A 21,810-nucleotide genomic window follows, 5' to 3' on the forward strand; every position below is an offset into this window, starting at 1 on the left:
TTGGCAGAGACCTCTGGAGATTATCTAGCCCCAAACCCCCTGATCAGAACAGGGTCACCTAGAGCAGGTTACCCAGGACTATGTCCAGTTAGGCTTTGAATATCTCCAAGCATGGAGACTCCACAACCTCTTGGGGCAACCTGTGCCAGTGTTTGACCACTCCCACAGTAAAAAAGAAATGTTTTTCTTATATTCAGATGGAACTTCCTGTGTTTCAGTTTGTGCCCATTGCCTCTTGCCCTATCACTGGGTACCACTGAAAAAAGTCTGGTTCCATCTTCTTAACACCCTCCCTTCAGATACTTATAAGCATTCATAAGATCCCCCCTCAGTCTTCTCTTCTCCAGGCTGAACAGGCCCAGCTCTTGCAGCCTCTCCTCCTATGAAAGATACTCTAGTCCCTTCATCATCTTAGTAACCCTTCACTGGACTCCCTGCAGTAGCTCCATGTCTCTCTTGTATTGGGGAGCACAGCACTGGACCCAGCACTCCAGCTGTGGCCTCACCACGGCTGAGTAGAGGGGGGGAAATCACCTCCCTTGACCTGCTGGCARTGCTTCTCCTAATGTACCCCAGGATACCATTGGCCTTCTTTGCCATAAGGGCACATTGCTGGCTCACAGTCAACTTGTTGTCCACCAGGAATCCCAGGTCCTTCTCCGCAGAGCTGCTTTGCAGCAGATCAGTCCCCAGCCTGTACTGGTGCATGGGTTTATTCCTCCCCAGGTGCAGGACCCTGCACTTGCCTTTGTTGAACTTCATGAGGTTCCTCTCCGCCCACCTCTCCAGCCTGTCCAGGTCCCTCTGAATGGCAGCACAGCCCTCTGGTGTATCAGCCACTCTTCCCAGTCTTGTATCATCAGCAAACCTGCCGAGGGTGCACTCTGTCCCTTCAGCCAGGTCGTTGATGAAGAAGTTAAACAGTATCAGACCCAGTACTGACCCCTGCGGGACACGGGTAGTTACTGGCCTCCAACTAGACTTGGTGCCACTGATCACAACCATCTGAGCTCTGCCATTCAGCCATTTTTCAGTCCACCTTACTCTCTGCTCATCTAGCCCATACTTTATCAGCTTGTCTGTGAGAGTGTTATGGGAGGTGATGTGGAAAGCCTTACTGAATTCAAAGTAGAGAACATCCACTGCTCTTCCCCTTCTCTTGGAGGTTCCTTCTGAATTATCATCATTGCTGGAGTTTCTTCTCTTTTATATTTACCTGCACCAACTGAGCTCTTCAAGCTCTCTTTCCTACCTTCATCTCCTCATCAGTAATTCCAGGGCTGTCTTGCTCCTAAACTATCACCTCTAGCCTAGTTTTACTTAAGCTTTCTGCACCAAATATAGTGCCCTTCTATTTGTATAGTGCCATGTAGACTAGGAGAGTTTCAGAAAACTTTCACTAGTGTTACTACTTCTTGCAAATCTCAGAGCCCAGAATCTGCTCTTCTGAAGGTTTAGATTGTTATGTTTTAAGCACTGAGTACTCCAACTCTTTTCTTTTGTTGTCTATAACGTCTTTCTTAACTCCGTCTGATTTATCTCCACTCCATTACCTTTTATTCTGATGTTTTCTTTCCAGTGCTTCATCTTTTTATTCAGTCATACTGCTTCTCTGCTCCTTTTCCTCATTACCTATACTCCTTTTTTCTTACTTTCTTACTTGTCCTTACTGTATTCGTACTTTTTCCCCCTCCTTTTTATTTTCCTCTTCAATTCTGTCATTCATTGATTATACAATAGAGGAGGATTTTGCCTAAGTTTAGTCATGAGAAGTTAAACATCAGATCTAAACTAGTTGCCTTGTCTTCATCTTTATTCTGTGGATAGAACTAGACACCATGAGAAGGCAACACGTCCTGTCTTCTGAGAGGTATCAAACATGGGTAGAATGAATTACCCTTTGGAGCTGCCCGATTCTTTTTATTGGCTGTAGAGATTGCCTAGGCAACTACATACCCCTTAGTAGTATCTGCAAATAAAAGCTGCTGGAACCTAAACTGTGTCTTTTCTGAGGACAGAAATCACCTCTTATCACAAATAAGATACAGCATGTTACAAGGAAGATCTGTAAATTAGAGAAGGTATCAATCTCATCATTTTTGCAATAGTAGGAATGCTGATAAGCGCAAAGCAATAATATAATTAAGGCAATTTCCTCTATCAGAGAAGATTAGCTTTCAGTTGTGTGAGACTTCTGTAAAATTCCAAATAATAAACCAATGATTCATAAGACAAGTGACTTGTGTGAGTAGCTTTTTTCACAAGTATTTGTCAGGCATAGACTTAGAAAAAGAAAAAGATATTATATAAATTTTCTAACTTATTTTATTCTTTCCATTATTTTCAGGTACTAAAGAAAATGCTGATGTCAAAGAAACCTTGCAAAAATTGTGGGCTCTGATTGAGTTAAATTTTGAACAGTGTGCTGTAATTTTGTTGAGGTAATGATTTAATAAATTTAAATTTTTTATTGCAGCCTGTTCCATAGAATTGCCATAAATTGCTGGTTCACAAAGTAAATATTGCAAGAGTATTACTAGTTTTAAAATTGCAAAACTCAATTAAACTTATAAAGAATGAGATTCTTTCAGTGAAGATAAGCTATGCAAGCTTTATTCTGTATATCCTACAAAAGTAAAACTGTATGGCAAATCTAATCTTTAGCTATACATGTTACTATGTACAGGTTATTTTCCTACAGCTTGAGCTAGAATATTGCCTTTCTTCTGTATTTAATTTTTTTCATATCCTATAAACTGTTTCCTAAATATAAATCTGATATTGATTCCTTGGTTAAGCACCTAACCAGTTACTTTAAAGAAGCATTTGGATTCATGCTGTCCTTTTAGGGAAGTCTGGTCAATATTAGCGAGGTGATAGCTATGCCAGAACCCTTATTTAACTGTAACACAATTTTTACCATCAAAGGATTTGTTTGTACCACTTCCTTGAAGGAAAGTAGCTATATTTCTGGGTGGATGCTTTCCCTGGTATTTAATTATGGGTTTTGTGAAGACAGCTACATTAATTACAGCAGTGTTCCTTAAATTATTTGCAAGCATGACACAGTTTGGAGATCATGTGTCTTCATGAAGTCTTTCAAAAATCCCTCTGCAGGTGTTCACACAATTCTAGCAGTAGCTCAGTTGTGTCAGGGCTGAGAAGTAAGAACTGGCAATAATTGCTGGCTGTGGGTATAAATCCTCACTCCTTATAAACAGCAATTTGAGGAATACTCATGGGGTATAATTTTTTTCAGTTTTTAGTGTTTCTAATCAGCATAACTATACCCAGTAAAACATTTGCATGCGAACAGGAACAGCAACCACAGCCTAGTTCCAAACATTTTTAGAATTTTAGAAATTTAGAATCTGAATTTTAGATTTGCAGCATCTCTAAATAAGCAAAGATCAGATGCAGTTTTTAGTCTGCTTTTAGAACCTATGGGCCTGATTCTTAGGCACTGTCTAAGGTGACACATCTGAGTGTGAAAATCATGTTTCCGTGGTTTTTTTTTACAGTTGACAGACATGTAGGAATTGTGGTATTTATTATTAGAGTAGAAGCTTTTCCTCACTCTAATCCCAGACTTAGAAGGGTCCAGAAGCAGTACTATTTTACAACACAAACTCCCAGTTCAAAATGCCCTAAAACTTCTAAGCTTGTGCTAGGGTTGACACCTGTTTCACATTATGTCCTATGTTCCCTAAGAGAAACTCATCGTGGTTTGCCTGTACACCAATGCACGCAGCTTGGGGAACAAACAGGAAGAACTAGAGATCTGTGTGCGGTCGCAGGGCCATGATCTCATTGCCATTACAGAGACATGGTGGGATAGCTCGCATGACTGGAGTGCTGTCATGGATGGCTACGTGCTTTTTAGGAAAGACAGGCCAGGAAAGCGAGGTGGTGGAGTTGCTCTTTATGTGAGAGAGCAACTGGAATGTATTGAGCTGTGCCTAGGGGTGGATGAAGAGCGAGTCGAGAGCTTATGGGTAAGGATCAAAGGGCAGGCTAGCATGGGTGACACTGTTGTGGGTGTTTACTACAGGCCACCTGATCAGGATGAGGAAGTCGATGAGGCCTTCTACAGACAGCTGGAAGTAGCCTCACGATCCCAGGCCCTGGTTCTCATGGGGGACTTCAACCACCCCGATATCTGCTGGAAAGACAACACAGCTAGGCACAAACAGTCCTGGAGGTTCCTGCAGAGCATTGGTGACAACTTCTTGACACAGGTGGTGGAGGAGCCAACAAGGAGAGGTGTGCTGCTGGACCTCGTACTAACAAACAAAGAAGGACTGGTGGAAGATGTGAAGGTCGGGGGCWGCCTTGGCTGCAGTGACCATGAGATGGTGCAGTTCAGGATCCTGCGAGGAGGCAGCAGGGCACCAAGTAGGATCGCAACCCTGGACTTCAGGAGAGCAAACTTTGGCCTCTTCAGGGACCTACTTGGAGGAATCCCATGGGTGAGGGCCCTAGAAGGAAGGAGTGTTCAAGAGAGCTGGTTAATATTCAAACATCACCTCCTCCAGGCTCAAGAGCGGTGCATCCCTATGAGTAGGAAGTCAAGCAAAGGAGGCAGGAGACCTGCATGGATGAGCAAGGAGCTCCTGGCAAAACTCAACCAGAAGAAGGAAGTCTACAGAAAGTGGAAAGGGGGACAGGCCACTTGGGAGGAATATAGGAATGTTGTCAGAGTATGCAGGGATGCAACGAGGAAGGCTAAGGCCTGTTTGGAATTAAATCTGGCTAGAGATGTCAAGGACAGCAAGAAGGGCTTCTTCAAATACATCAGCAGTAAGAGGAAGACTAGGGTAAATGTGGGCCCTTTGCTGAATGGGGTGGGTGCCCTGGTGACAAAGGATGCAGAGAAGGCAGAGTTACTGAATGCCTTCTTTGCTTCAGYCTTTACTGCTCAGGCCAGCCCTCAGGAACCCCAGACCCTGGAGGCAAGAGAGAAAGTCTGGAGAGAGGAAGACTTTCCCTTGGTGGAGGAGGAGTGGGTTAGAGATCATTTAAGCAAACTTGACACCCACAAATCCATGGGCCCTGATGGGATGCACCCACGAGTGCTGAGGGAGCTGGCAGACATTATTGCTAAGCCACTCTCCATCATCTTTGAAAGGTCATGGAGGACAGGAGAGGTGCCCGAGGACTGGAAGAAAGCCAATGTCACCCCAGTCTTCAAAAAGGGCAAGAAGGAGGACSCAGGGAACTACAGGCCAGTCAGCCTCACCTCCATCCCTGGAAAGGTGATGGAACAGCTCATCCTGGAAGCCATCTCCATGCATGTGGAGGAAAAGAAGGTGATCAGGAGTAGTCAGCATGGCTTCACCAAGGGGAAATCATGCCTAACCAATCTGATAGCCTTCTATGATGGAATGACTGGCTGGGTAGATGAGGGGAGAGCAGTGGATGTTGTCTACCTAGACTTCAGCAAGGCTTTTGACACTGTCTCCCATAACATCCTCATAGACAAGCTCAGGAAGTGTGGGCTGGATGAGTGGACAGTGAGGTGGATTGAGAACTGGCTGAATGGCAGAGCTCAGAGGGTTGTGATCAGTGGCACAGAGTCTAGTTGGAGGCCTGTAGCTAGCGGTGTCCCCCAGGGGTCAGTACTGGGTCCAGTCTTGTTCAACTTCTTCATCAATGACCTGGATGAAGGCACAGAGTGCACCCTCAGCAAGTTTGCTGACRATACAAAACTGGGAGGAGTGGCTGATACACCAGAGGGCTGTGCTGCCATTCAGAGAGACCTGGACAGGCTGGAGAGGTGGGCGGAGAGGAACCTCATGAAGTTCAACAAAGGGAAGTGCAGGGTCCTGCACCTAGGGAGGAATAACCCCAGGCACCAGTACAGGCTGGGGACTGACCTGCTGGAAAGCAGCTCTGCGGAGAAGGACCTGGGAGTGCTGGTGGACACCAAGTTAAGCATGAGGCAGCAATGTGCCCTTGTGGCCAAGAAGGCCAATGGTATCCTGGGGTGCATCAGGAAGAGTGTTGCCAGCAGGTCGAGGGAGGTGATTCTCCCCCTCTACTCAGCCCTGGTGAGGCCCCATCTGGAGTACTGTGCCCAGTTCTGGGCTCCCCAGGACAAGAGGGATGTGGCACTACTGGAGCAAGTCCAGCAAAGGGCTACAAAGATGATTAGGGGACTGGAGCATCTCTCTTATGAGGAAAGGCTGAGAGAGCTGGGCCTGTTTAGCTTGGAGAAGAGAAGGCTGAGAGGAGATCTTATCAATGTGTACAAGTATCTGAAGGGAGGGTGTCGAGAGGATGGGACCAGACTCTTTTCAGTGGTGCCGAGCGACAGGACGCGAGGCAACGGGCACAAACTGAAACACAGACGCTTCCATCTTAACATGAGGAAAAACTTTTTCACTGTGAGGGTGACAGAGCACTGGAACAGGTTGCCCAGAGAGGTGGTGGAGTCTCCTTCTCTGGAGATATTCAAAACGYGCCTGGATGCAATCCTGTGCAATGTGCTCTAGGTGACCCTGCTGAGCAGGGGGGTTGGACTAGATGATCTCCAGAGGTCCCTTCCAACCTCAGTGATTCTGTGATTCTGTGATTCTGTTCCTCTTGTAATTTTTAATGAATTCACAAATTTGAGGTTTTCTGATGTCATTTTTTGTGTGCATCTGTGTGCTGTTTATCACTGGTGGAAGGAACGTTGGCAAAACTTCAAGAATTAAGGTTTCAAATTGTCCTACTTTAAATTACTTCTGGCAATGTCTGGATCTACTCTGTGGCTCTCACCTTAATTAAATGTCAAGGTTGGCTATTATCATCATTAAAAACATGAATTTGGGAATTTTTTCTCTAATTCATATTAATATTTAGGAATAACAAAACATCAAAGTATGATTGGCCAAGTTTTGTGGATAAAACTTTCATAGTTAAACAATTTGAACATGTTCATATTTGACACAAAAAGAAGACAGGCATCACTGAAAATGGATGTTGTAAGGCTTCTTTAAATTATCCACTTCACATAAACTGTGTAATCCAAACTTTGGATCAGACAGAGCAACGAAAAGATAGCAGAAGAGATTTACTGTTTACTTATTGCTGAAAGCAGATAGTTAAAGAATAGTTCAAGACAGAGGCAGTGGGAGGGAGAAGGATCTCTTCACCTTCGCCTCTGTATTTTCTCCTATAATCTGCAGAGAAAAATCAGTGGAAGGAGCCAAAATATGGAGTGAGAGCTATTATCTTCTTCCTACCCTTCACCTGACTACTATTCAACTCCTGTTCACATAACAGTGAATTTTGTATGCTGGTGTTCATGTTGCTTTGTCCAAAGGAATATTTTTGATACTGCAGGTGATTAATAAAACTTCATGGTGTCAGTTAGGCACCAGTCAGGTTAAGTCTGATTTCATAGAATATAGTATTTACCTTACTAGCAACTTTTGAAGTTACAGTCTTAGGTTTCTTCATGTGTGGAAGGAATGCCTTTAAATTTAAGGCCTTTAAATTGCCCTTTAAGTTATATGGTTGTATTATATAATCCCTTCTTGTTCAAAAAAGTTTTAAAAAGAAAAAAGGGATTTTTTAAAATCTCCTAATGGAGGTGCAGGTTTAAGAGGACAATTTAATGTGAGAAAATTGAAGCTACGCTATCCGATTAAAAAAATTCAAAGAAATCTTATAGAAGCCATAATATTTTGGCTGCTAGAAGCAGTTGAATTTATGGATAGATTGTCTGATACAAATATTCATGTTGGCAGTTACAGGTCATTAGCTCTTGTACCGGAAGAGCAGCTTCCCTACCTGATTTACCATTTTTGAGGGTAAACAGCTACTAAATAAACACTGGTAACACATTTTGTACCATTAGTTTACACTAACACACAAAGCAGTGTTTTTCGTGATTAGCATATAATAATGTCAAGGTGTATGTCTTCTCTTGATTAGATTTAAATGTTTATCTTGTTTTCTGCCTTCCAGAGAAATGTTTAAAAGTAACTGTAAGTCAATTGAAAAGTTTCCTTGTTATGAAGATGAATCATCCAAGATCTCATTTGTTGACTATGTTGTAACATATGCTGATCAGCCACCAAATGTTTGGTTTGTGGTTTTTAGGTGAGTTCATGCCTTATATAACCCTTATGGAGAAGCAGTGTTCTTGATACACTGTGGTTTATCACTTACCTGCTATAAAAATATGATTTTAGCATCCATTAGAATTTCAGGAAAGTATTACCATGTGTTACAGAAATCATTTTATTAGTGAAAAGAAATTTGAAATATTTTCAAGTGAGTTTACCTTTTTTTTTTTTTTTTTGTAGAGAGATATTTTATGTTCCAGAAGACATGCTTATAGTGCCAAAGATGTATACCTCTATCCCTACCTGTAGACTCCATGTAATTGATAATGACACACTGGAGGAAATGCCACATGTCTTTTTCAAAGTGACACCTTGTGTTTATCCCAAAAATAAGGTAAATGCAAATAATGGTTGTGAAAAGTATCATTTTAAAGATAATAATGGTCGTCCAAATTCTGTGGAGTTTTTTAGCCATGTCATAATGTTCTGCTTAGGAGCACACCAGTATTTATTAGCAAGTTTGATCAGAGAATCACTGAGCTGCTTCCATGAGAAATCTTTTACATTGAAGGAATGGTCTTAATTTTCCTTGATATTTGTGGTTATCTCTAAATGGATGCATATCTTCCAACTTCTCTGTACTTTTGTAATCAATGGCAATATGGTTGCTGATGATGCTGTCCACCTGGCAGGATCACCCTGAAGAATCAGAAACCGTAGTAAGAATGAAGCATGAATAGCCTTACGTAAGTCATGCTTACAATAATTAACATGCTTCTTCAAATGAGAGTGATAATTGCAGCACGGATGCCAAATACAGCTTTATATATCCTCCCCCCCCTCAAACATAAGAAGCATTAGTGTATTAAACTTAATTCACTCCAAAAAATACTTATATTATTAAATAATTATCACAACTTTCCCTCCTCCTGCCTTTTCATCCTTAGGCTAAAGAAGACAAACAGTTTTCTCAGTCTTTCCTTGTAAGTTATGTTTTCTACACTCTTTATTATGTCTCTCCTCCCCTCTGGACTCTTTCCAATGCTCTGTTTTTTTCTTGTTTATGATTTGTGTTGTTGTGCAGAGTGAACTGTGCACCAAGGATTAACTTGAGGCCATACAAATGATGAGTAAGGAATGATTAATTTACATGTTTTGTAGGCCTTACTTCTACTTATGCATCTGTGGTGTTTACCTTTTGTTGCAACAACATTGTTGACTTGTGCTGCTGTAACCCCTGGATGCTTTCCTAAAGGATTGAATTCTGATTGTTCCCAGTCCTATATTTGTGCAGTTTATTATTCTTGCCTAAAAACAGTGTATTTCACTCTTGATTTTTATGCTATTTGCCAGACCATTTCCCTAGTTCAAAATAATTTTGAATTCTTATTTTGTCTTGCTGTATAGTTACAATTCCTTTTAGCGTTGAGCTATTGACTAATTAAATATACATATCCTCCATTCTACCATCCACTTTTTTAATAAAAATATTTAATGGAATCAAGTTCAGATCTTTATGAAATCTAACTGGTTGCATCCTGCCATTCTAAAAGTGGCCATGGATATGTGCTTTCTGGATGTGGTTATCAAGCCAACAGCCACCTAGCTTTTCATCATGACCACATTTTGCTAGACTTAGAAGAATGACCAGAGAGACAATGTCGGTAGCCTTACTCAAATCAAGGTAGATACTGTCTGCTGTTTCTTCTCCACCACTATAGCATGCTATCCTGTTATAGAGGGAAGTTTGATTGCTTTGATGTTTGTTCTTTGCAATCCTTTTTTGCTATTACTCGCCTTTTTGCTGTGCTGAGAGGGTTGTGAATAGTTCATTTTATTAGTTATTTCATAATATTTTCAGCCATTGAGGCTATGCTGACTCATAGTTTTCCAGATCTTTGTCCATTAAAAAAAAAAAAAAATCACAAAATTGCAGTTCTGTAGTCTTCCAGTACCTTAACTGTCCTCCATCAGTTATCAGACATAATCAGACATAAGTTTTGTGATTGCTTTAACCTGTTATTTAGTTATCCTTCAGCCAGTTCAGAAATTCATCAGACCTAATTAAACCAAAAACCTTTAATTTATCCATATAATCATTTGCTACTCCTTTCCCTATTCTAGCCTGCTCTTATCAGTAATATCAAATATACTATTCATGTGTTCACAGTTGACCTTTTAGTGAAAACAGGTTCACATTTTAGCCCCCTCAGTCTCATCTGTCAATATCAAGGAATTGATGTCAGCTATAGTCTAACATTATTGGAGTAGTTTTCTTCTATGTGTTTTGTTTTGTAACTTTACTTCCAATTTTTACTTCCACAATAAGATTTTTTTGCTAGACTGAACTTCCCTTATCTGGTGTTTAAAGTAAATACTGGCTGAATATGGCAAGTAAAGATGGCTACTGCTGGAGGAACGTGCTTAAAAAAGCAGGGTTGCAGACAGGTCCTTCAAATTAGTCCTCACAACTAATTTGGGATCCTCAGAGATGGGGTGCGTGTTCCACCAAACAGTGACAGTGGCAAGTGGCAGGATGCAAAAAGAAATCTCAATGGTGAACATAGCTTACTGCCTTTAAAGAAAGTGACAGGTTGTGGAGAGTGCAATCACAACTTCAGATATATTCTAGATCCCCTTTCGGCATCTGTCTTGCTTAGCAGGCTACAGTTGTCTAGTTCTGTCTTGCAAGACAGGCTTTCCATTTCCCTGATTTTACTAATTCTTTCTCAGACCTCTTACTATGTAAGATACTTTTCTTGGATAAAAATATCCAAGACTGTACACAGTATTACAAATAAGATCTTACCAGAACTTTTGTTCAGTACAGTGGTTTTACTGTAGGAAATACTCCTTTTGCTATACCCTACCCCACTGGTTACCTTCTAGAATCATATTTTTTTATGGGTACAGCACATGATGACCTCAGTGATTCTGTTGTCAGCTAATGAAAATAGACCTTTTTCTACTCCTGTTCCATGTTGAAGAACTCCCTACTTAAAGCTGACGTTGTTGTTATTCTCTAAGCTTTACACTTTATAATATAAAATATGGTTAGTATCAGTAAAGAATGATTTTGATTTAGGAGATTTAGATTTAGTTTTGATTTAGAACAGAATGGTGTAGTTATGCTCTATTTTTCTACTTGTTGTTATTACTCTTCTTAATCTCTGCTGCTGAGTTTGTCAATAAAAATATAACCTTATACTGTACAATTTAGCTTGTTTCCCTCCTCTTTATAAATGATTCATTACCATTTCAGTGGGCCTRCACATTTTATCAAAAGCTCTATTGATGTTTTGACAAGACATTATGTGATTATTTTAAAATACAGGATACAGTGGTATTATTTTAATCTGTTACCTTTCCTTTTAGTAGTATTTTGTAAAAAGAAGAAAAAAATAGTCAACAACATAATACAGTAGGTAAGAAATTATACAGTATGTCTGAATTTCAAGTGTCAATGTTAATACAGATCAAGTCCTTTTTTTGAAATAAACCTACCATGTAGGTGTTCTGCTTCAAAACTATGAATCAGCAACTTTCAGCAGAGCTTAAAAATATATATATATAGCAGTGGGTATTGTTATTCTGCTGCCACAGCCACTCCTGGAACACATTAAAGTTCATTTCAAAATGATTGACACTAAGAAAAAAATCTGCAGACTAGCAATAAAACCTGTCTTTTTGCTGCAGACATTACAATCTAGATACAGACTTTAGTTACTTGCTTTGCAATATTTGGATTTTCTACATTAGATTTTCTCCTTCCGTAGTCATATTTTCTACTACTGGATAAAGGTTTTTTTTCCTCTACTCACTTTATTATTCACAAGTCTTTTGAACACATTGTAGAAAGTGATAGAGAGATAAGTATTCCTCAAACTTCAGCTCAGTAATAAGAGGATAAGTAATCATCATTTACAATCTATTTAGTCTAGAAAATATAAGTCTAAGTAGGCAAAGACACTAATCAGTTATTTGTCTTGACTACTTGTGAAAAGACCTAAGGAAATTAGCTTACTTTACAGAAAAGTTAATTTAGGTGATATATTAGGAAAAAAAAGCCAACACTTTCTGATTTTAGGGATAGTGAATTGAAACAAGATACCTAATGATATCTCTTATTGGAGGTTTATAAGAATAAGACATAAATCTGGCTTGTCTAGATACATTTGATTATTTCTCAGTAGTGACTGATGATTACTTGATGGTCTTACCAGCCCCAAAATTCAGTTATTGTGCTTTCTAATTAATTATGGTGTTCTGAAATGCCCACTCAGCCAATTATTTTTAACTTTAATTCTAAGTTTTCTGCAAAGGTATTGTGAACATTCAGATTGTAGAACCTTATCTTTATAAATAGACCCACAAAAGAGAGTGTTTTTCTCACGTGCACCATGCTGCCAGTAAGCACTTGAATATATGGCTAAATCACTCTGTTTACAAATGAACTTGTTAAGGACAGGGGGACTTTAAGTACATGCTTAACTGCATATTTAAAAAGGCGAGTTCGCCTGAATGATATCTTTGAAAAGTTGCTCTTACCTTATAATGATTAAAAAGAGTAAAATGACCTACAGTTACAATTGCACAAACTTGAATCATGAATCATTTCTTTTAATTTCATTATAAATAGTCAATAGTCCTGAAATCACAACCCTGCGTATTGTCAGGAATTTTTCAAACAGAACATTTTTACTGGAAAATACTGATTTCATTTAACTGAAATTTAGCAGAAGACTAGCTAGAGGGAAAACTTTTCAACAGATTTTCTTCTGGACTAGTTCTTGGGTGCAATATGAAATTTTATGCTTGAAATAGTTAGTTGCTAGGCCTAGTTTGGAGAATTTGAAGAAAGGACTTAATCCTGAGTTCCCCAGTCATGCTGGAGACTCACTGGCATTCCCAGGCACAGTTGACCATTGCTCTCATTATACCCCTTTCACTTGCCCCTGCTATTTAAATGGCCACATTCATATTGCCTTGTTTTTTAAAATACAAAATATATGGAAATTATAAAACCTTTTAAGTTATGTTCTAGTTTCCCATGTTGCCCTTCACAGGATCCATAACAACAAGATAAATTTGTATCAGGCTGATTCATCTTGTATTGCTTTTTTTTAAAATTTTTAATTTGATTTTTTTAATACCAGAAGTATTTTTTCTTAAATCAACATCTTCATAAAAATAAGAATAATATCATTACATTTAGGGCTTTATTTACAATGATAGTAGTAAAAGTAAGGATAAAAGGGACAGTATTAATTTAAACTAGGATTTTAAGGCAGAATTAATCTGATCCCTAAATTCCCATGCAGCAGATTGTATTCACTCATATTTCTGCAGTGCCTCCAGTACGAATGGACATTTTTCAATTTCTGTTCTTATCAGTGAATGAAGTTATTTTCATCTTTATAGTTTATCTAAATTTGCATTCATATATGCAAGGACTGGTAGCTTTTTCTGAGTATCTTGTGCATGAATTGCCAAAAATATTAGTCACTTCATCTTAGCTTAGGTCACCTATGAAGTTAAAGGTATCTATAATCTCAAATACTTGACTGTTCCTTTTTCTCATTTTGCATTTCAAAATCTTTACACAGTTTCAAATTATGATGCATCAGCATTTTACAACACACCTCTTTCTTATATATGGTGTACAGGCAAAAGCACACCAGTTAGCCTTTCTAAGTAATTCTTTTAGCAAAACCACAGGGGATTTTTTTCCTCTGGTGCATCTTTTAAGAATTCCTTACTCTACAGGATATGAAATTTCCTACAGTCTTCTCAACACAGCATTAAAAAAAGAATATAGCAACTCCTCAGTTCACGTAAGGGTAATAAATTAATGGAATAATGCTTTTCCTGGATATGACTTACCTCCTGCACCTTAGTGTTGATAGGAACTCCCTTTTTGATATCCTTTCCCGAAATCCTATTTCCTCTCTCTTCATGGTCATCTTCCTTTACAGCTGATAGGGAAAATATCTCCTACCTTGTATGTTAATATTCTGGAGCAAATCAAAGGTTCAGTTATTTCAAATTTGACAAGCTCATATGGCACACCCATCCGTATCAGTAGCCTCTTGGAACTGATTTGTGTCAATCTCTTTTGCACTGCAGGGTTTTTTACTTCTTGCCTTTCAATATCCAGGAGCGAGAGGACGGACAATAAAGCAACCCTCTTTAGTGCTGATTGAGAAGGGGTAATGATCTGAAGTCTAAGTAACTGAAGGGAAGATGTTTGCAATGCTGAGACTTTGCAGCTGCGAAATAAGTCATGCAAGGTGGACTTTCAAAAGGGTTCAGTCTTGCTTTTCACTTTATTCCATTTGAATTTAATGGTTATATTCTCATCAGCTGCAATGGGAATAGAATTAGACAGTAGGGGAACTTTTTTTTATAAATCACACTTTAAAAGTTGTTATTTCAGAAGTGAAGAAAGGGATGTTGTTTTCTGGAGCAATCTCTTTCTGATTTTCAACAACAGCTGAAATGAGCTGAGTCATTTTGCCTAGTTCCAATGAAAAAACAGTCCTAATTATGCAAACAATTCAAGACAGCTGAAAAATATAGACATTTAAGGAGCCAAGATATCATATGAGGGTCTTTCAGAATACAAGTGAGGGAAACAAGAAACCTAAGGCTTTAAGTAATTTGAAGAACACTCATTTTAATCTTCACCATCAACAGCTTCTTTTTCCTTTTTCAATCAAAATCATAGCATTTAATAGGTGACATAATCATGTGGAGATTAACTGTGCTAAATTTGCTGACACAAGACCAGAATTTTTAAATTCTAGTAGATGTTTTATTTATAGTATTTGTATTTTTGAATATTTAATCTGCATTTGTGCCTAAGTAAGAGCATTCTGCTTCTTATTATGCTGTATAAGAAAATTGCTACTTTAAGAATATAAAAGTTCAGTTTAAAAATCCTACCTTTARTGTCAGTGAAAAGACTTCTGCATTTGTCTTGCTTGATATGGCTCACAGAAATCTAACTTCATCATGATTTATTTATCTTTTATATATCTCTTCTCATTTCATTCAACAACTTGTTTGACTCTTCTTTTTGATTCTAATGTTTGACTTTCTATTCCTTCTTCTCTCTGTATCCAGGCAAGTCTTAACTCCAGACTTGCTGCTTCAGATTCAGTTTTATGGACTACCTTTGCCTTTTGATTTTTTTATTTTTTTTTCAATTTAACCTTCAATAAGTATCCCTGAAAATTCTGCGCAGATTTAGGGCAACCAAAAAGTGTTTCCTAGGATTGTTACTTTCTTTTACACTGATATAATGTGTTGTCTTGTCTTATGGCAACAACTTAGTACAATAATTACCTTTACACAAAGTATCCCTAAAGCTCAACTTCTGGAGAATGACTTTGAGAAGTGTAACTCACTGCTGTTTGTTTGCTCAGCAGGAGTAAAGTGTGGGTTTGATGTGTCTGGCTCTGAGCTTGGAGTTAAAGTTCTTGGCTTATGAAAGTCTTTCATAATGAATTCTTTCTTCATTATATCTACGATTAGTACTACTGCTACAACATATATTTTTGGTGTGATATCAAGAAGAGCAAAAAAAAACAAAATAAAATGAATTTGATTGCTACTATTGCTAGTTGTTTTGCTAGAAAGCATAGAAATACAGAACCCAAAGATATATAGGTGTGATTTATGTAGGAGCTGTTCGTATGGTAGTATGAGGTACCAAGTAACAAAACCTATTGGATAAATGTATTTTTACTTTTATTGAACTTTGTCATGTTATAAGAAGACGTCTCAGAGTAGAATACTGCACATGCCTGAATAAAAGAACGAGAACTCATTAATGTTTGATAAATTAGACTTTATTAAATTACTTAGAATCATAAAATAATTTAGTTAAAAAAGGGCCTCAAAAGTTTGTCTGATTGCATTACAGACACACACCAAAAATCAGGCCAACTTTGAAGTTAGGTGAGTTTTTATTTTACTTGCTATGTAACTTTTTGCCAAAYGCAAATTGCTGTAATAAGAGGTGCCCTGTAAGTAAGAAATTAATGAGATACTATGAGATTCTTGCTTATGAAGCACATCTCGTTATGGATAAAAAGTGTGCTGCATGTAGTCATAGAGTGCCTTTTGAGTAGTGTTATTTCCTAGTGAAAATGGCTTGTTTTCTACTTTCAGAAAGGATACACTTTCATGGCTGAAGCACATACTGGTGACTTATCTATGGCATCTGGGAGATGGAGGCTCCGGCTCATTGGTTCCCATATTCCACTCCCTTTCCTTTCTCGTGAGGCTGTAAACAACTTCTATTCTACTAAAGAAATTAAAGACTATTACATACCCAATGACAAGCATATAATATTCAGGTAAATATTGAAAGGAGAATGACTAGATTCAGCTTTTTATATGTACCACCCCAACATCCTTAGAAGAAGAAGGTGTTAAAACAAACATTTGGATTTCATGGGCCATTGGGTGTTCGATACTAAATTCATCACTTTCATAAATGAATGTGTAATTTTCTGAAATACTACCACTGCTTAATGAAGTACACAGACTGTAACTTTAAAATCATAACAACAGTGTTCTGCATTTCTGTAGCCTTAATCTTGAAAACTAATCTGTGCTTCAGTTACTGAAATTCAATAATACTTTGGGGAATTAAACATGCACTAAAACAGAGACTGCAGGTGGGGAGAAGGTGGCATGGAGTTTGATGTAGTTTTCCAGCTAGTCAGACAAAGCTAGAAATAAAATCAAGAAATACAACACTTATTTTTCCTGATTGATCAGACCAAATTCCATCTTGCAGTATTGGCAGAAAAATTTACTTTAATCGTGAACTATATACATTTTTTGTAGCATGCAGATTGTTTTAGAACATATTTAATAAGAACATGATGATTTAATGTTCTTAATCCTTTTTTAGTTGATTGAATTTTACTGAAGTCATTTTATTCTAGCTGAGTAACTGACCTTCAGAAGTTATACAAATGCCTATTCAACATTAATTGCTAGCTTGTTTTACTGCTTAAACAAATACAAAGTTAATCTCATAGTACTATGAAAGCTATTAGTTTTGTTACAAAATTACTATGCTTAAGTTTTTACACAAAAGGACTGCACACTGTACCAGAACAGGTTTGTGCTTAAAGCTCATCACATGTAGATTTTGAAGGATATGTCTCTAACATTTTGCCGTGATTCCTGGCAGAGCAAGTGTTATGACAACTTACATCAGTATTTCAAATCAATGGATTATTCTTGGGGTAAAGTCTATTCAACATGAGGAATCAGGTTCACTACAGTGAAGAAAATTTGAAATGGAGATGTAACAAATACACTGAAATTCTGTAAACTATGACTCTCCCTTGATTTTATTTTCCCTTCAGCTGTCAACAGTCTTTTAAGAATTTTATTTAAAAATATAAATATGTTTTTGTCTTGAGATGTCCTGAAGTTAAGGAGACAGGATTTTTTATCATTTGTTTGCTTGTTTGTTTGCTAACTGAGGTTAGTCTAACAATTTGAACTTAAAGAAAAAGAAACTTCCATACTTAGAGTTTTTCTAAAACCTCAACTAATACATAAAGTTATAAGTGGCAATAAAAATATTCTTTGAATTTCATCCTAAGACTTTAATTCTGCAGTCTTTTAATTCCACAATATTTTAAGTTGACCAGAGTAACAGCTGCCATCAAATGAGATAGCTCTACCCTTTTGAAAGCAAATCCTTCTTTTTTCCTTTGCTGGATTACTTTTTAATTGAATCAGTTCCCTGATCTGGCTTTCCATATTTTTCAGCAAATACTAGTACAGCATGAGGGAGAATGTGCATCTAGACATGTGGTAAGAGAGCAAAAAATGAAAACAACAGGACCACCCTTTTATTTACAGCAAATCATGCCTATACTGATCATGGATTCACAGCACTAAACTCCAGTAGAGGAAACCTAGCCCATCGCATTGCAGGAAAAGTTAACCGCAAACTTAATTTTAAGTATGTGCTTCCAAGTCAGCATATGTTTAGGTACTTTTCTAAACAAGAACAATCTGGTATAGCTGATTGTTTTGCTATAATTTTTTCTTCCTCTTTAGGTATTCAGTAAAAGTCACAGCATCACATATTGCTACTGTGCAAGTACAAACCTCTAAATCTGACGTGTTCATTAAACTACAAGTCATAGATAATGAGGAAGAAATTGTGAGTGCCACTGGAAAGGGACATGCGGTCATCCCTGCTTTTAATTTCTTGAGTAATGAAAGGCTTTCGAGTTCCTCATGTAAGTATTGTATTCTGTATTTGATACTTATATTCACTTAAGGGTTATACATTCTTACAGTGGTTTTAGGTAATCACAGAAAAATGTTTTACCCTTTTTTCCCATAAAATCCCTCATTTCCTTGTGATTGGGTGAAATCAGCTGCATTCTTGAAAAAGGAATCCTTGGATCCTCAGCAATGAGGAAAGGTACTAAAAGGACTGATTGAAATAAAGTGTCCAGCCTTGTTTTCTACCTCTGACTTTTGGTCTTGTTCTGTAACTGAGTAGAATTGTGTGGAAAGCTGAAGTAGCTTGTCATTTCTGAATATTTCATGCATATGCTTGCCTTGTCCTTGAGGACTGAAATATACTTTCTTTTCAAGTTCTTGCCTTTATTTGTTTCATCTTAAAGTTCAGGTGGTTTTTGTCTGTTAATACATTTATTTCCAAACTGTGGGACATGGTAGAGAATTCAAAGAGGAACCCAGTGGTTTAAATGAGTCATCTTAAGCATCACCCCTTTTAGCAGCAGCATACTTGTTRTTGGCTTCTGATCTATCATATGATCCACAGAGCAAGGCAAAAGACTCTTGAATAAATGATACAGTGTTTATCTTTCAGCAAAACTTTCTATTTTTGACTCCATCTTTCCTACAGCTTCACAGTGTTATTCGTGGAAACAGAAGACAGTGAAGAAACAGCTAATTGCCCCAGACTTGCCAAACTCAGAAATGCCTATTATGGTATTGTCAATTCTTTATGATAGCAACTGAAATACTGAGAAAAAGCTATCCTTTAGGGACACTTCAATTTAGACAAAATTTCCTTTGAGAAAAATTTAATTCAAAGTTATAGCAAACATCACACTCATTTTTGCCTACGTATGAATCTGAGAGAGAAGATTATTTGCTCAAACATCTTTTTTTTTCTTTTTTTTTCTTTTATTGCCATTCACTACATTGCAGTCATCTCAGCTCAGCTCTTGTTAATGGTAAGAACCAGTGTRTGTTCAAAGGTCAGCATTTTTAAGTATGCAAAAATTCACATATTTTCTTGAAGTGCTTTGAAACTTAGTAGTGATTGTACCTGACATACATCCAGCTGGCATGAGATAAAAACTGACTCTTATGTAATCCAGCAAACCGGAAATCCGTGAATCTAGTCTATGTCCAAGCCTGGCAGCATGTACATACCTGATGGGGCAGGGAAGTAAGGACTATGGAGCCAAACTCTTCTCAGTGGTGCCCAGTGACAGGACAAAGGGCACAAATTAAAAGACAGGAAATTCAACTTAAACATAAGAAAACTTTTTTTCCTGTGAGGATGGTCAAACACTGAAACAGGTTGCTCAGAGAGGCTGTGGAGTCTCTGTCCTTGGAGATATTCAAAACCTTACTGGACATGGTCCTGGACAACCTGCTCTAGCTGACCCCCTTCTGTGCAGGGGGGTGTTGGACCAGATGATCTCCAGAGGTGCCTTCTAACCTTAACCATTTGGTGATTATGTGATATCAGTTAGTGGGTAAGGCTTACATTTTTTTCTGATTAATGATGTACCCTCCCAGGGGTCAATACTGGGTCCAGTATTGTTTAACTTCTTCATCAATAACTTGGATGAAGGGTCAGAGTGCACCCTCAGCAAGCTTCCTGATGATACAAAACTGGGAAGAGTGGCTGTGCTGCCATTCAGAGAGACCTGGACAGGCTGGAGAGGTGGGCGGAGAGGAACCTCATGAAGTTCAACAAAGGCAAGTGCAGGGTCCTGCACCTAGAGAGGAATAACCCCATGCATCAGTACAGGTTGGGGACTGACCTGCTGGAAAGCAGCTCTGCAGAGAAGGACCTGGGATTCCTGGTGGACAAGTTGACTGTGAGCCAGCAATGTGCCCTTATGGCCAAGAAGGCCAATGGTATCCTGGGGTGCATTAGGAGGAGCACTGCCAGCAGGTCAAGGGAGGTGATTCCCCCCCTCTACTCAGCTCTGGTGAGGCTGCATCTGGAGTGCTGGGTCCAGTGCTGTGCTCCCCAATACAAGAGAGACATGGCATTACTGGAATGAGTCCAGCGAAGGGCTACAAAGATGATTAGGGGACTGGAGCATCTCTCCTATGAGAAAAGGCTAAGAGAGCTGGGCCTGTTCATCCTGGAGAAGAGAAGGCTGAGGGGAGATCTTATGAATGCTTATAAGTATCTGAAGGGAGGGTGTCAAGAGGATGGGGCCTTTTCAGTGGTGTCCAGCGACAGGACGCGAGGCAACGGGCACAAACTGAAACACAGGAAATTCCATCTKAACATGAGAAAAAACTTCTTTACTGTGAGGGTGACAGCGCACTGGAACAGGTTGCCCCGAGAGGTCGTGGAGTCTCCATCCTTGGAGATATTCCAGAGTCGTATGGACAGGGTCCTGGGCAACATGCTCTAGGTGGCCCTGTTTGAGGCGGGTGTTTGGACTAGTTGATCTCCAGAGGTCCCTTCCAACCTCAACCATTCTGTGAAATAATTTGCTGTCCAAATAAACAGGTATTCATTTACAATTGGACTGAATAGTGATAGTCTTCAGCTTGAGATTGTACCAATGCTCTCCTGTCGTCCCTCTAACGTAGCAAGATAATTTTCTGCATGTTCTAGAGGGCAGAGATAGGTTGTCTGGACATGCTCTTATATGTTTAATGCTTCTAGGTTTTCAGAAGTTTGAGTTTTGCCAAACTCAGTATTCAGGAGCTACCATCAGCTCCATCAGCTGTTTGTTAATGGCGTTTTTATTGTCTGATAACATTAGGTTTAGCTGGGCTATTAAGGAAGCTTAAAAAAAAAAGGAATGAAAATTTTGCCATCTGAAAGTACAGTACTTAATGGCTTCCTCAGTCAGGTGACTGACATTTGACTTTTAAGTGTGTTTAATTTTACTGCTGGGAAGTAATGAATACRGTTAAATGAGGTATATGATTCTTAGGAAAATTTCCACATTTGTCACTGCTGTGCTTAGGTCATTTTCAATGAAAAATCAAGCACCTCCTACCTGCTTCCACTATACTTCTTACATCTAATAGACTTTGGGTGATGCTGCAGTCCAGTCATAATATCTTTGTATAATCTTCAATTGTTTTCCACTATTCTATACACTTCATTTCTTAATCAAGCCATTTCCATTTTACTTATAAGATTGTATACATTTTTGAAGTTTTTAAGTTTTTTTGAAGTGCATCTAAGGGTTTCATTTTGAAAATGTATATTTTTCATAGGCATTCCAGTTTTGCTGAAATAAAGCAGTAGTTTATAAGCAAGTCAGCTACTGCACTGTCCATGAATACTGCAATGCATCAACGTTGTAAGATATTAAAGTCATAAGTTCTTGTATGAAGACTTTTAAACAATGAGACTTCTATAAATCAATCAGTTTCTGCCTGTGTTGGAGCATGTTCAGAACTTGAAGCAAAGACTCATCATTCAGATATTGGATTGTTGCTTTGCTAAAGCTCAAAATAACATCAT

The 21,810-nt window shown here is 38.5% G+C and overlaps 1 protein-coding gene across 1 annotated transcript in view; it reads left to right on the forward strand.

Annotated features, from left to right (window-relative positions):
* ADGB (androglobin) overlaps positions 1-21,810 on the forward strand; it is a gene marked incomplete at its 5' end in the record, with an annotated part of 133,491 nt that overhangs the window by 85,105 nt on the left and 26,576 nt on the right. The window contains 5 exon segments of the mRNA XM_026078735.1: positions 2,348-2,441; positions 7,957-8,091; positions 8,298-8,451; positions 16,233-16,420; positions 18,153-18,337. Of these exon segments, the coding sequence (XP_025934520.1) occupies positions 2,348-2,441; positions 7,957-8,091; positions 8,298-8,451; positions 16,233-16,420; positions 18,153-18,337 (756 nt within the window).

The sequence above is a fragment of the Apteryx rowi genome, unplaced genomic scaffold, assembly GCF_003343035.1.
Source record: "Apteryx rowi isolate R43461 unplaced genomic scaffold, aptRow1 scaffold_485, whole genome shotgun sequence".
Lineage (NCBI taxonomy): Eukaryota > Metazoa > Chordata > Aves > Apterygiformes > Apterygidae > Apteryx > Apteryx rowi.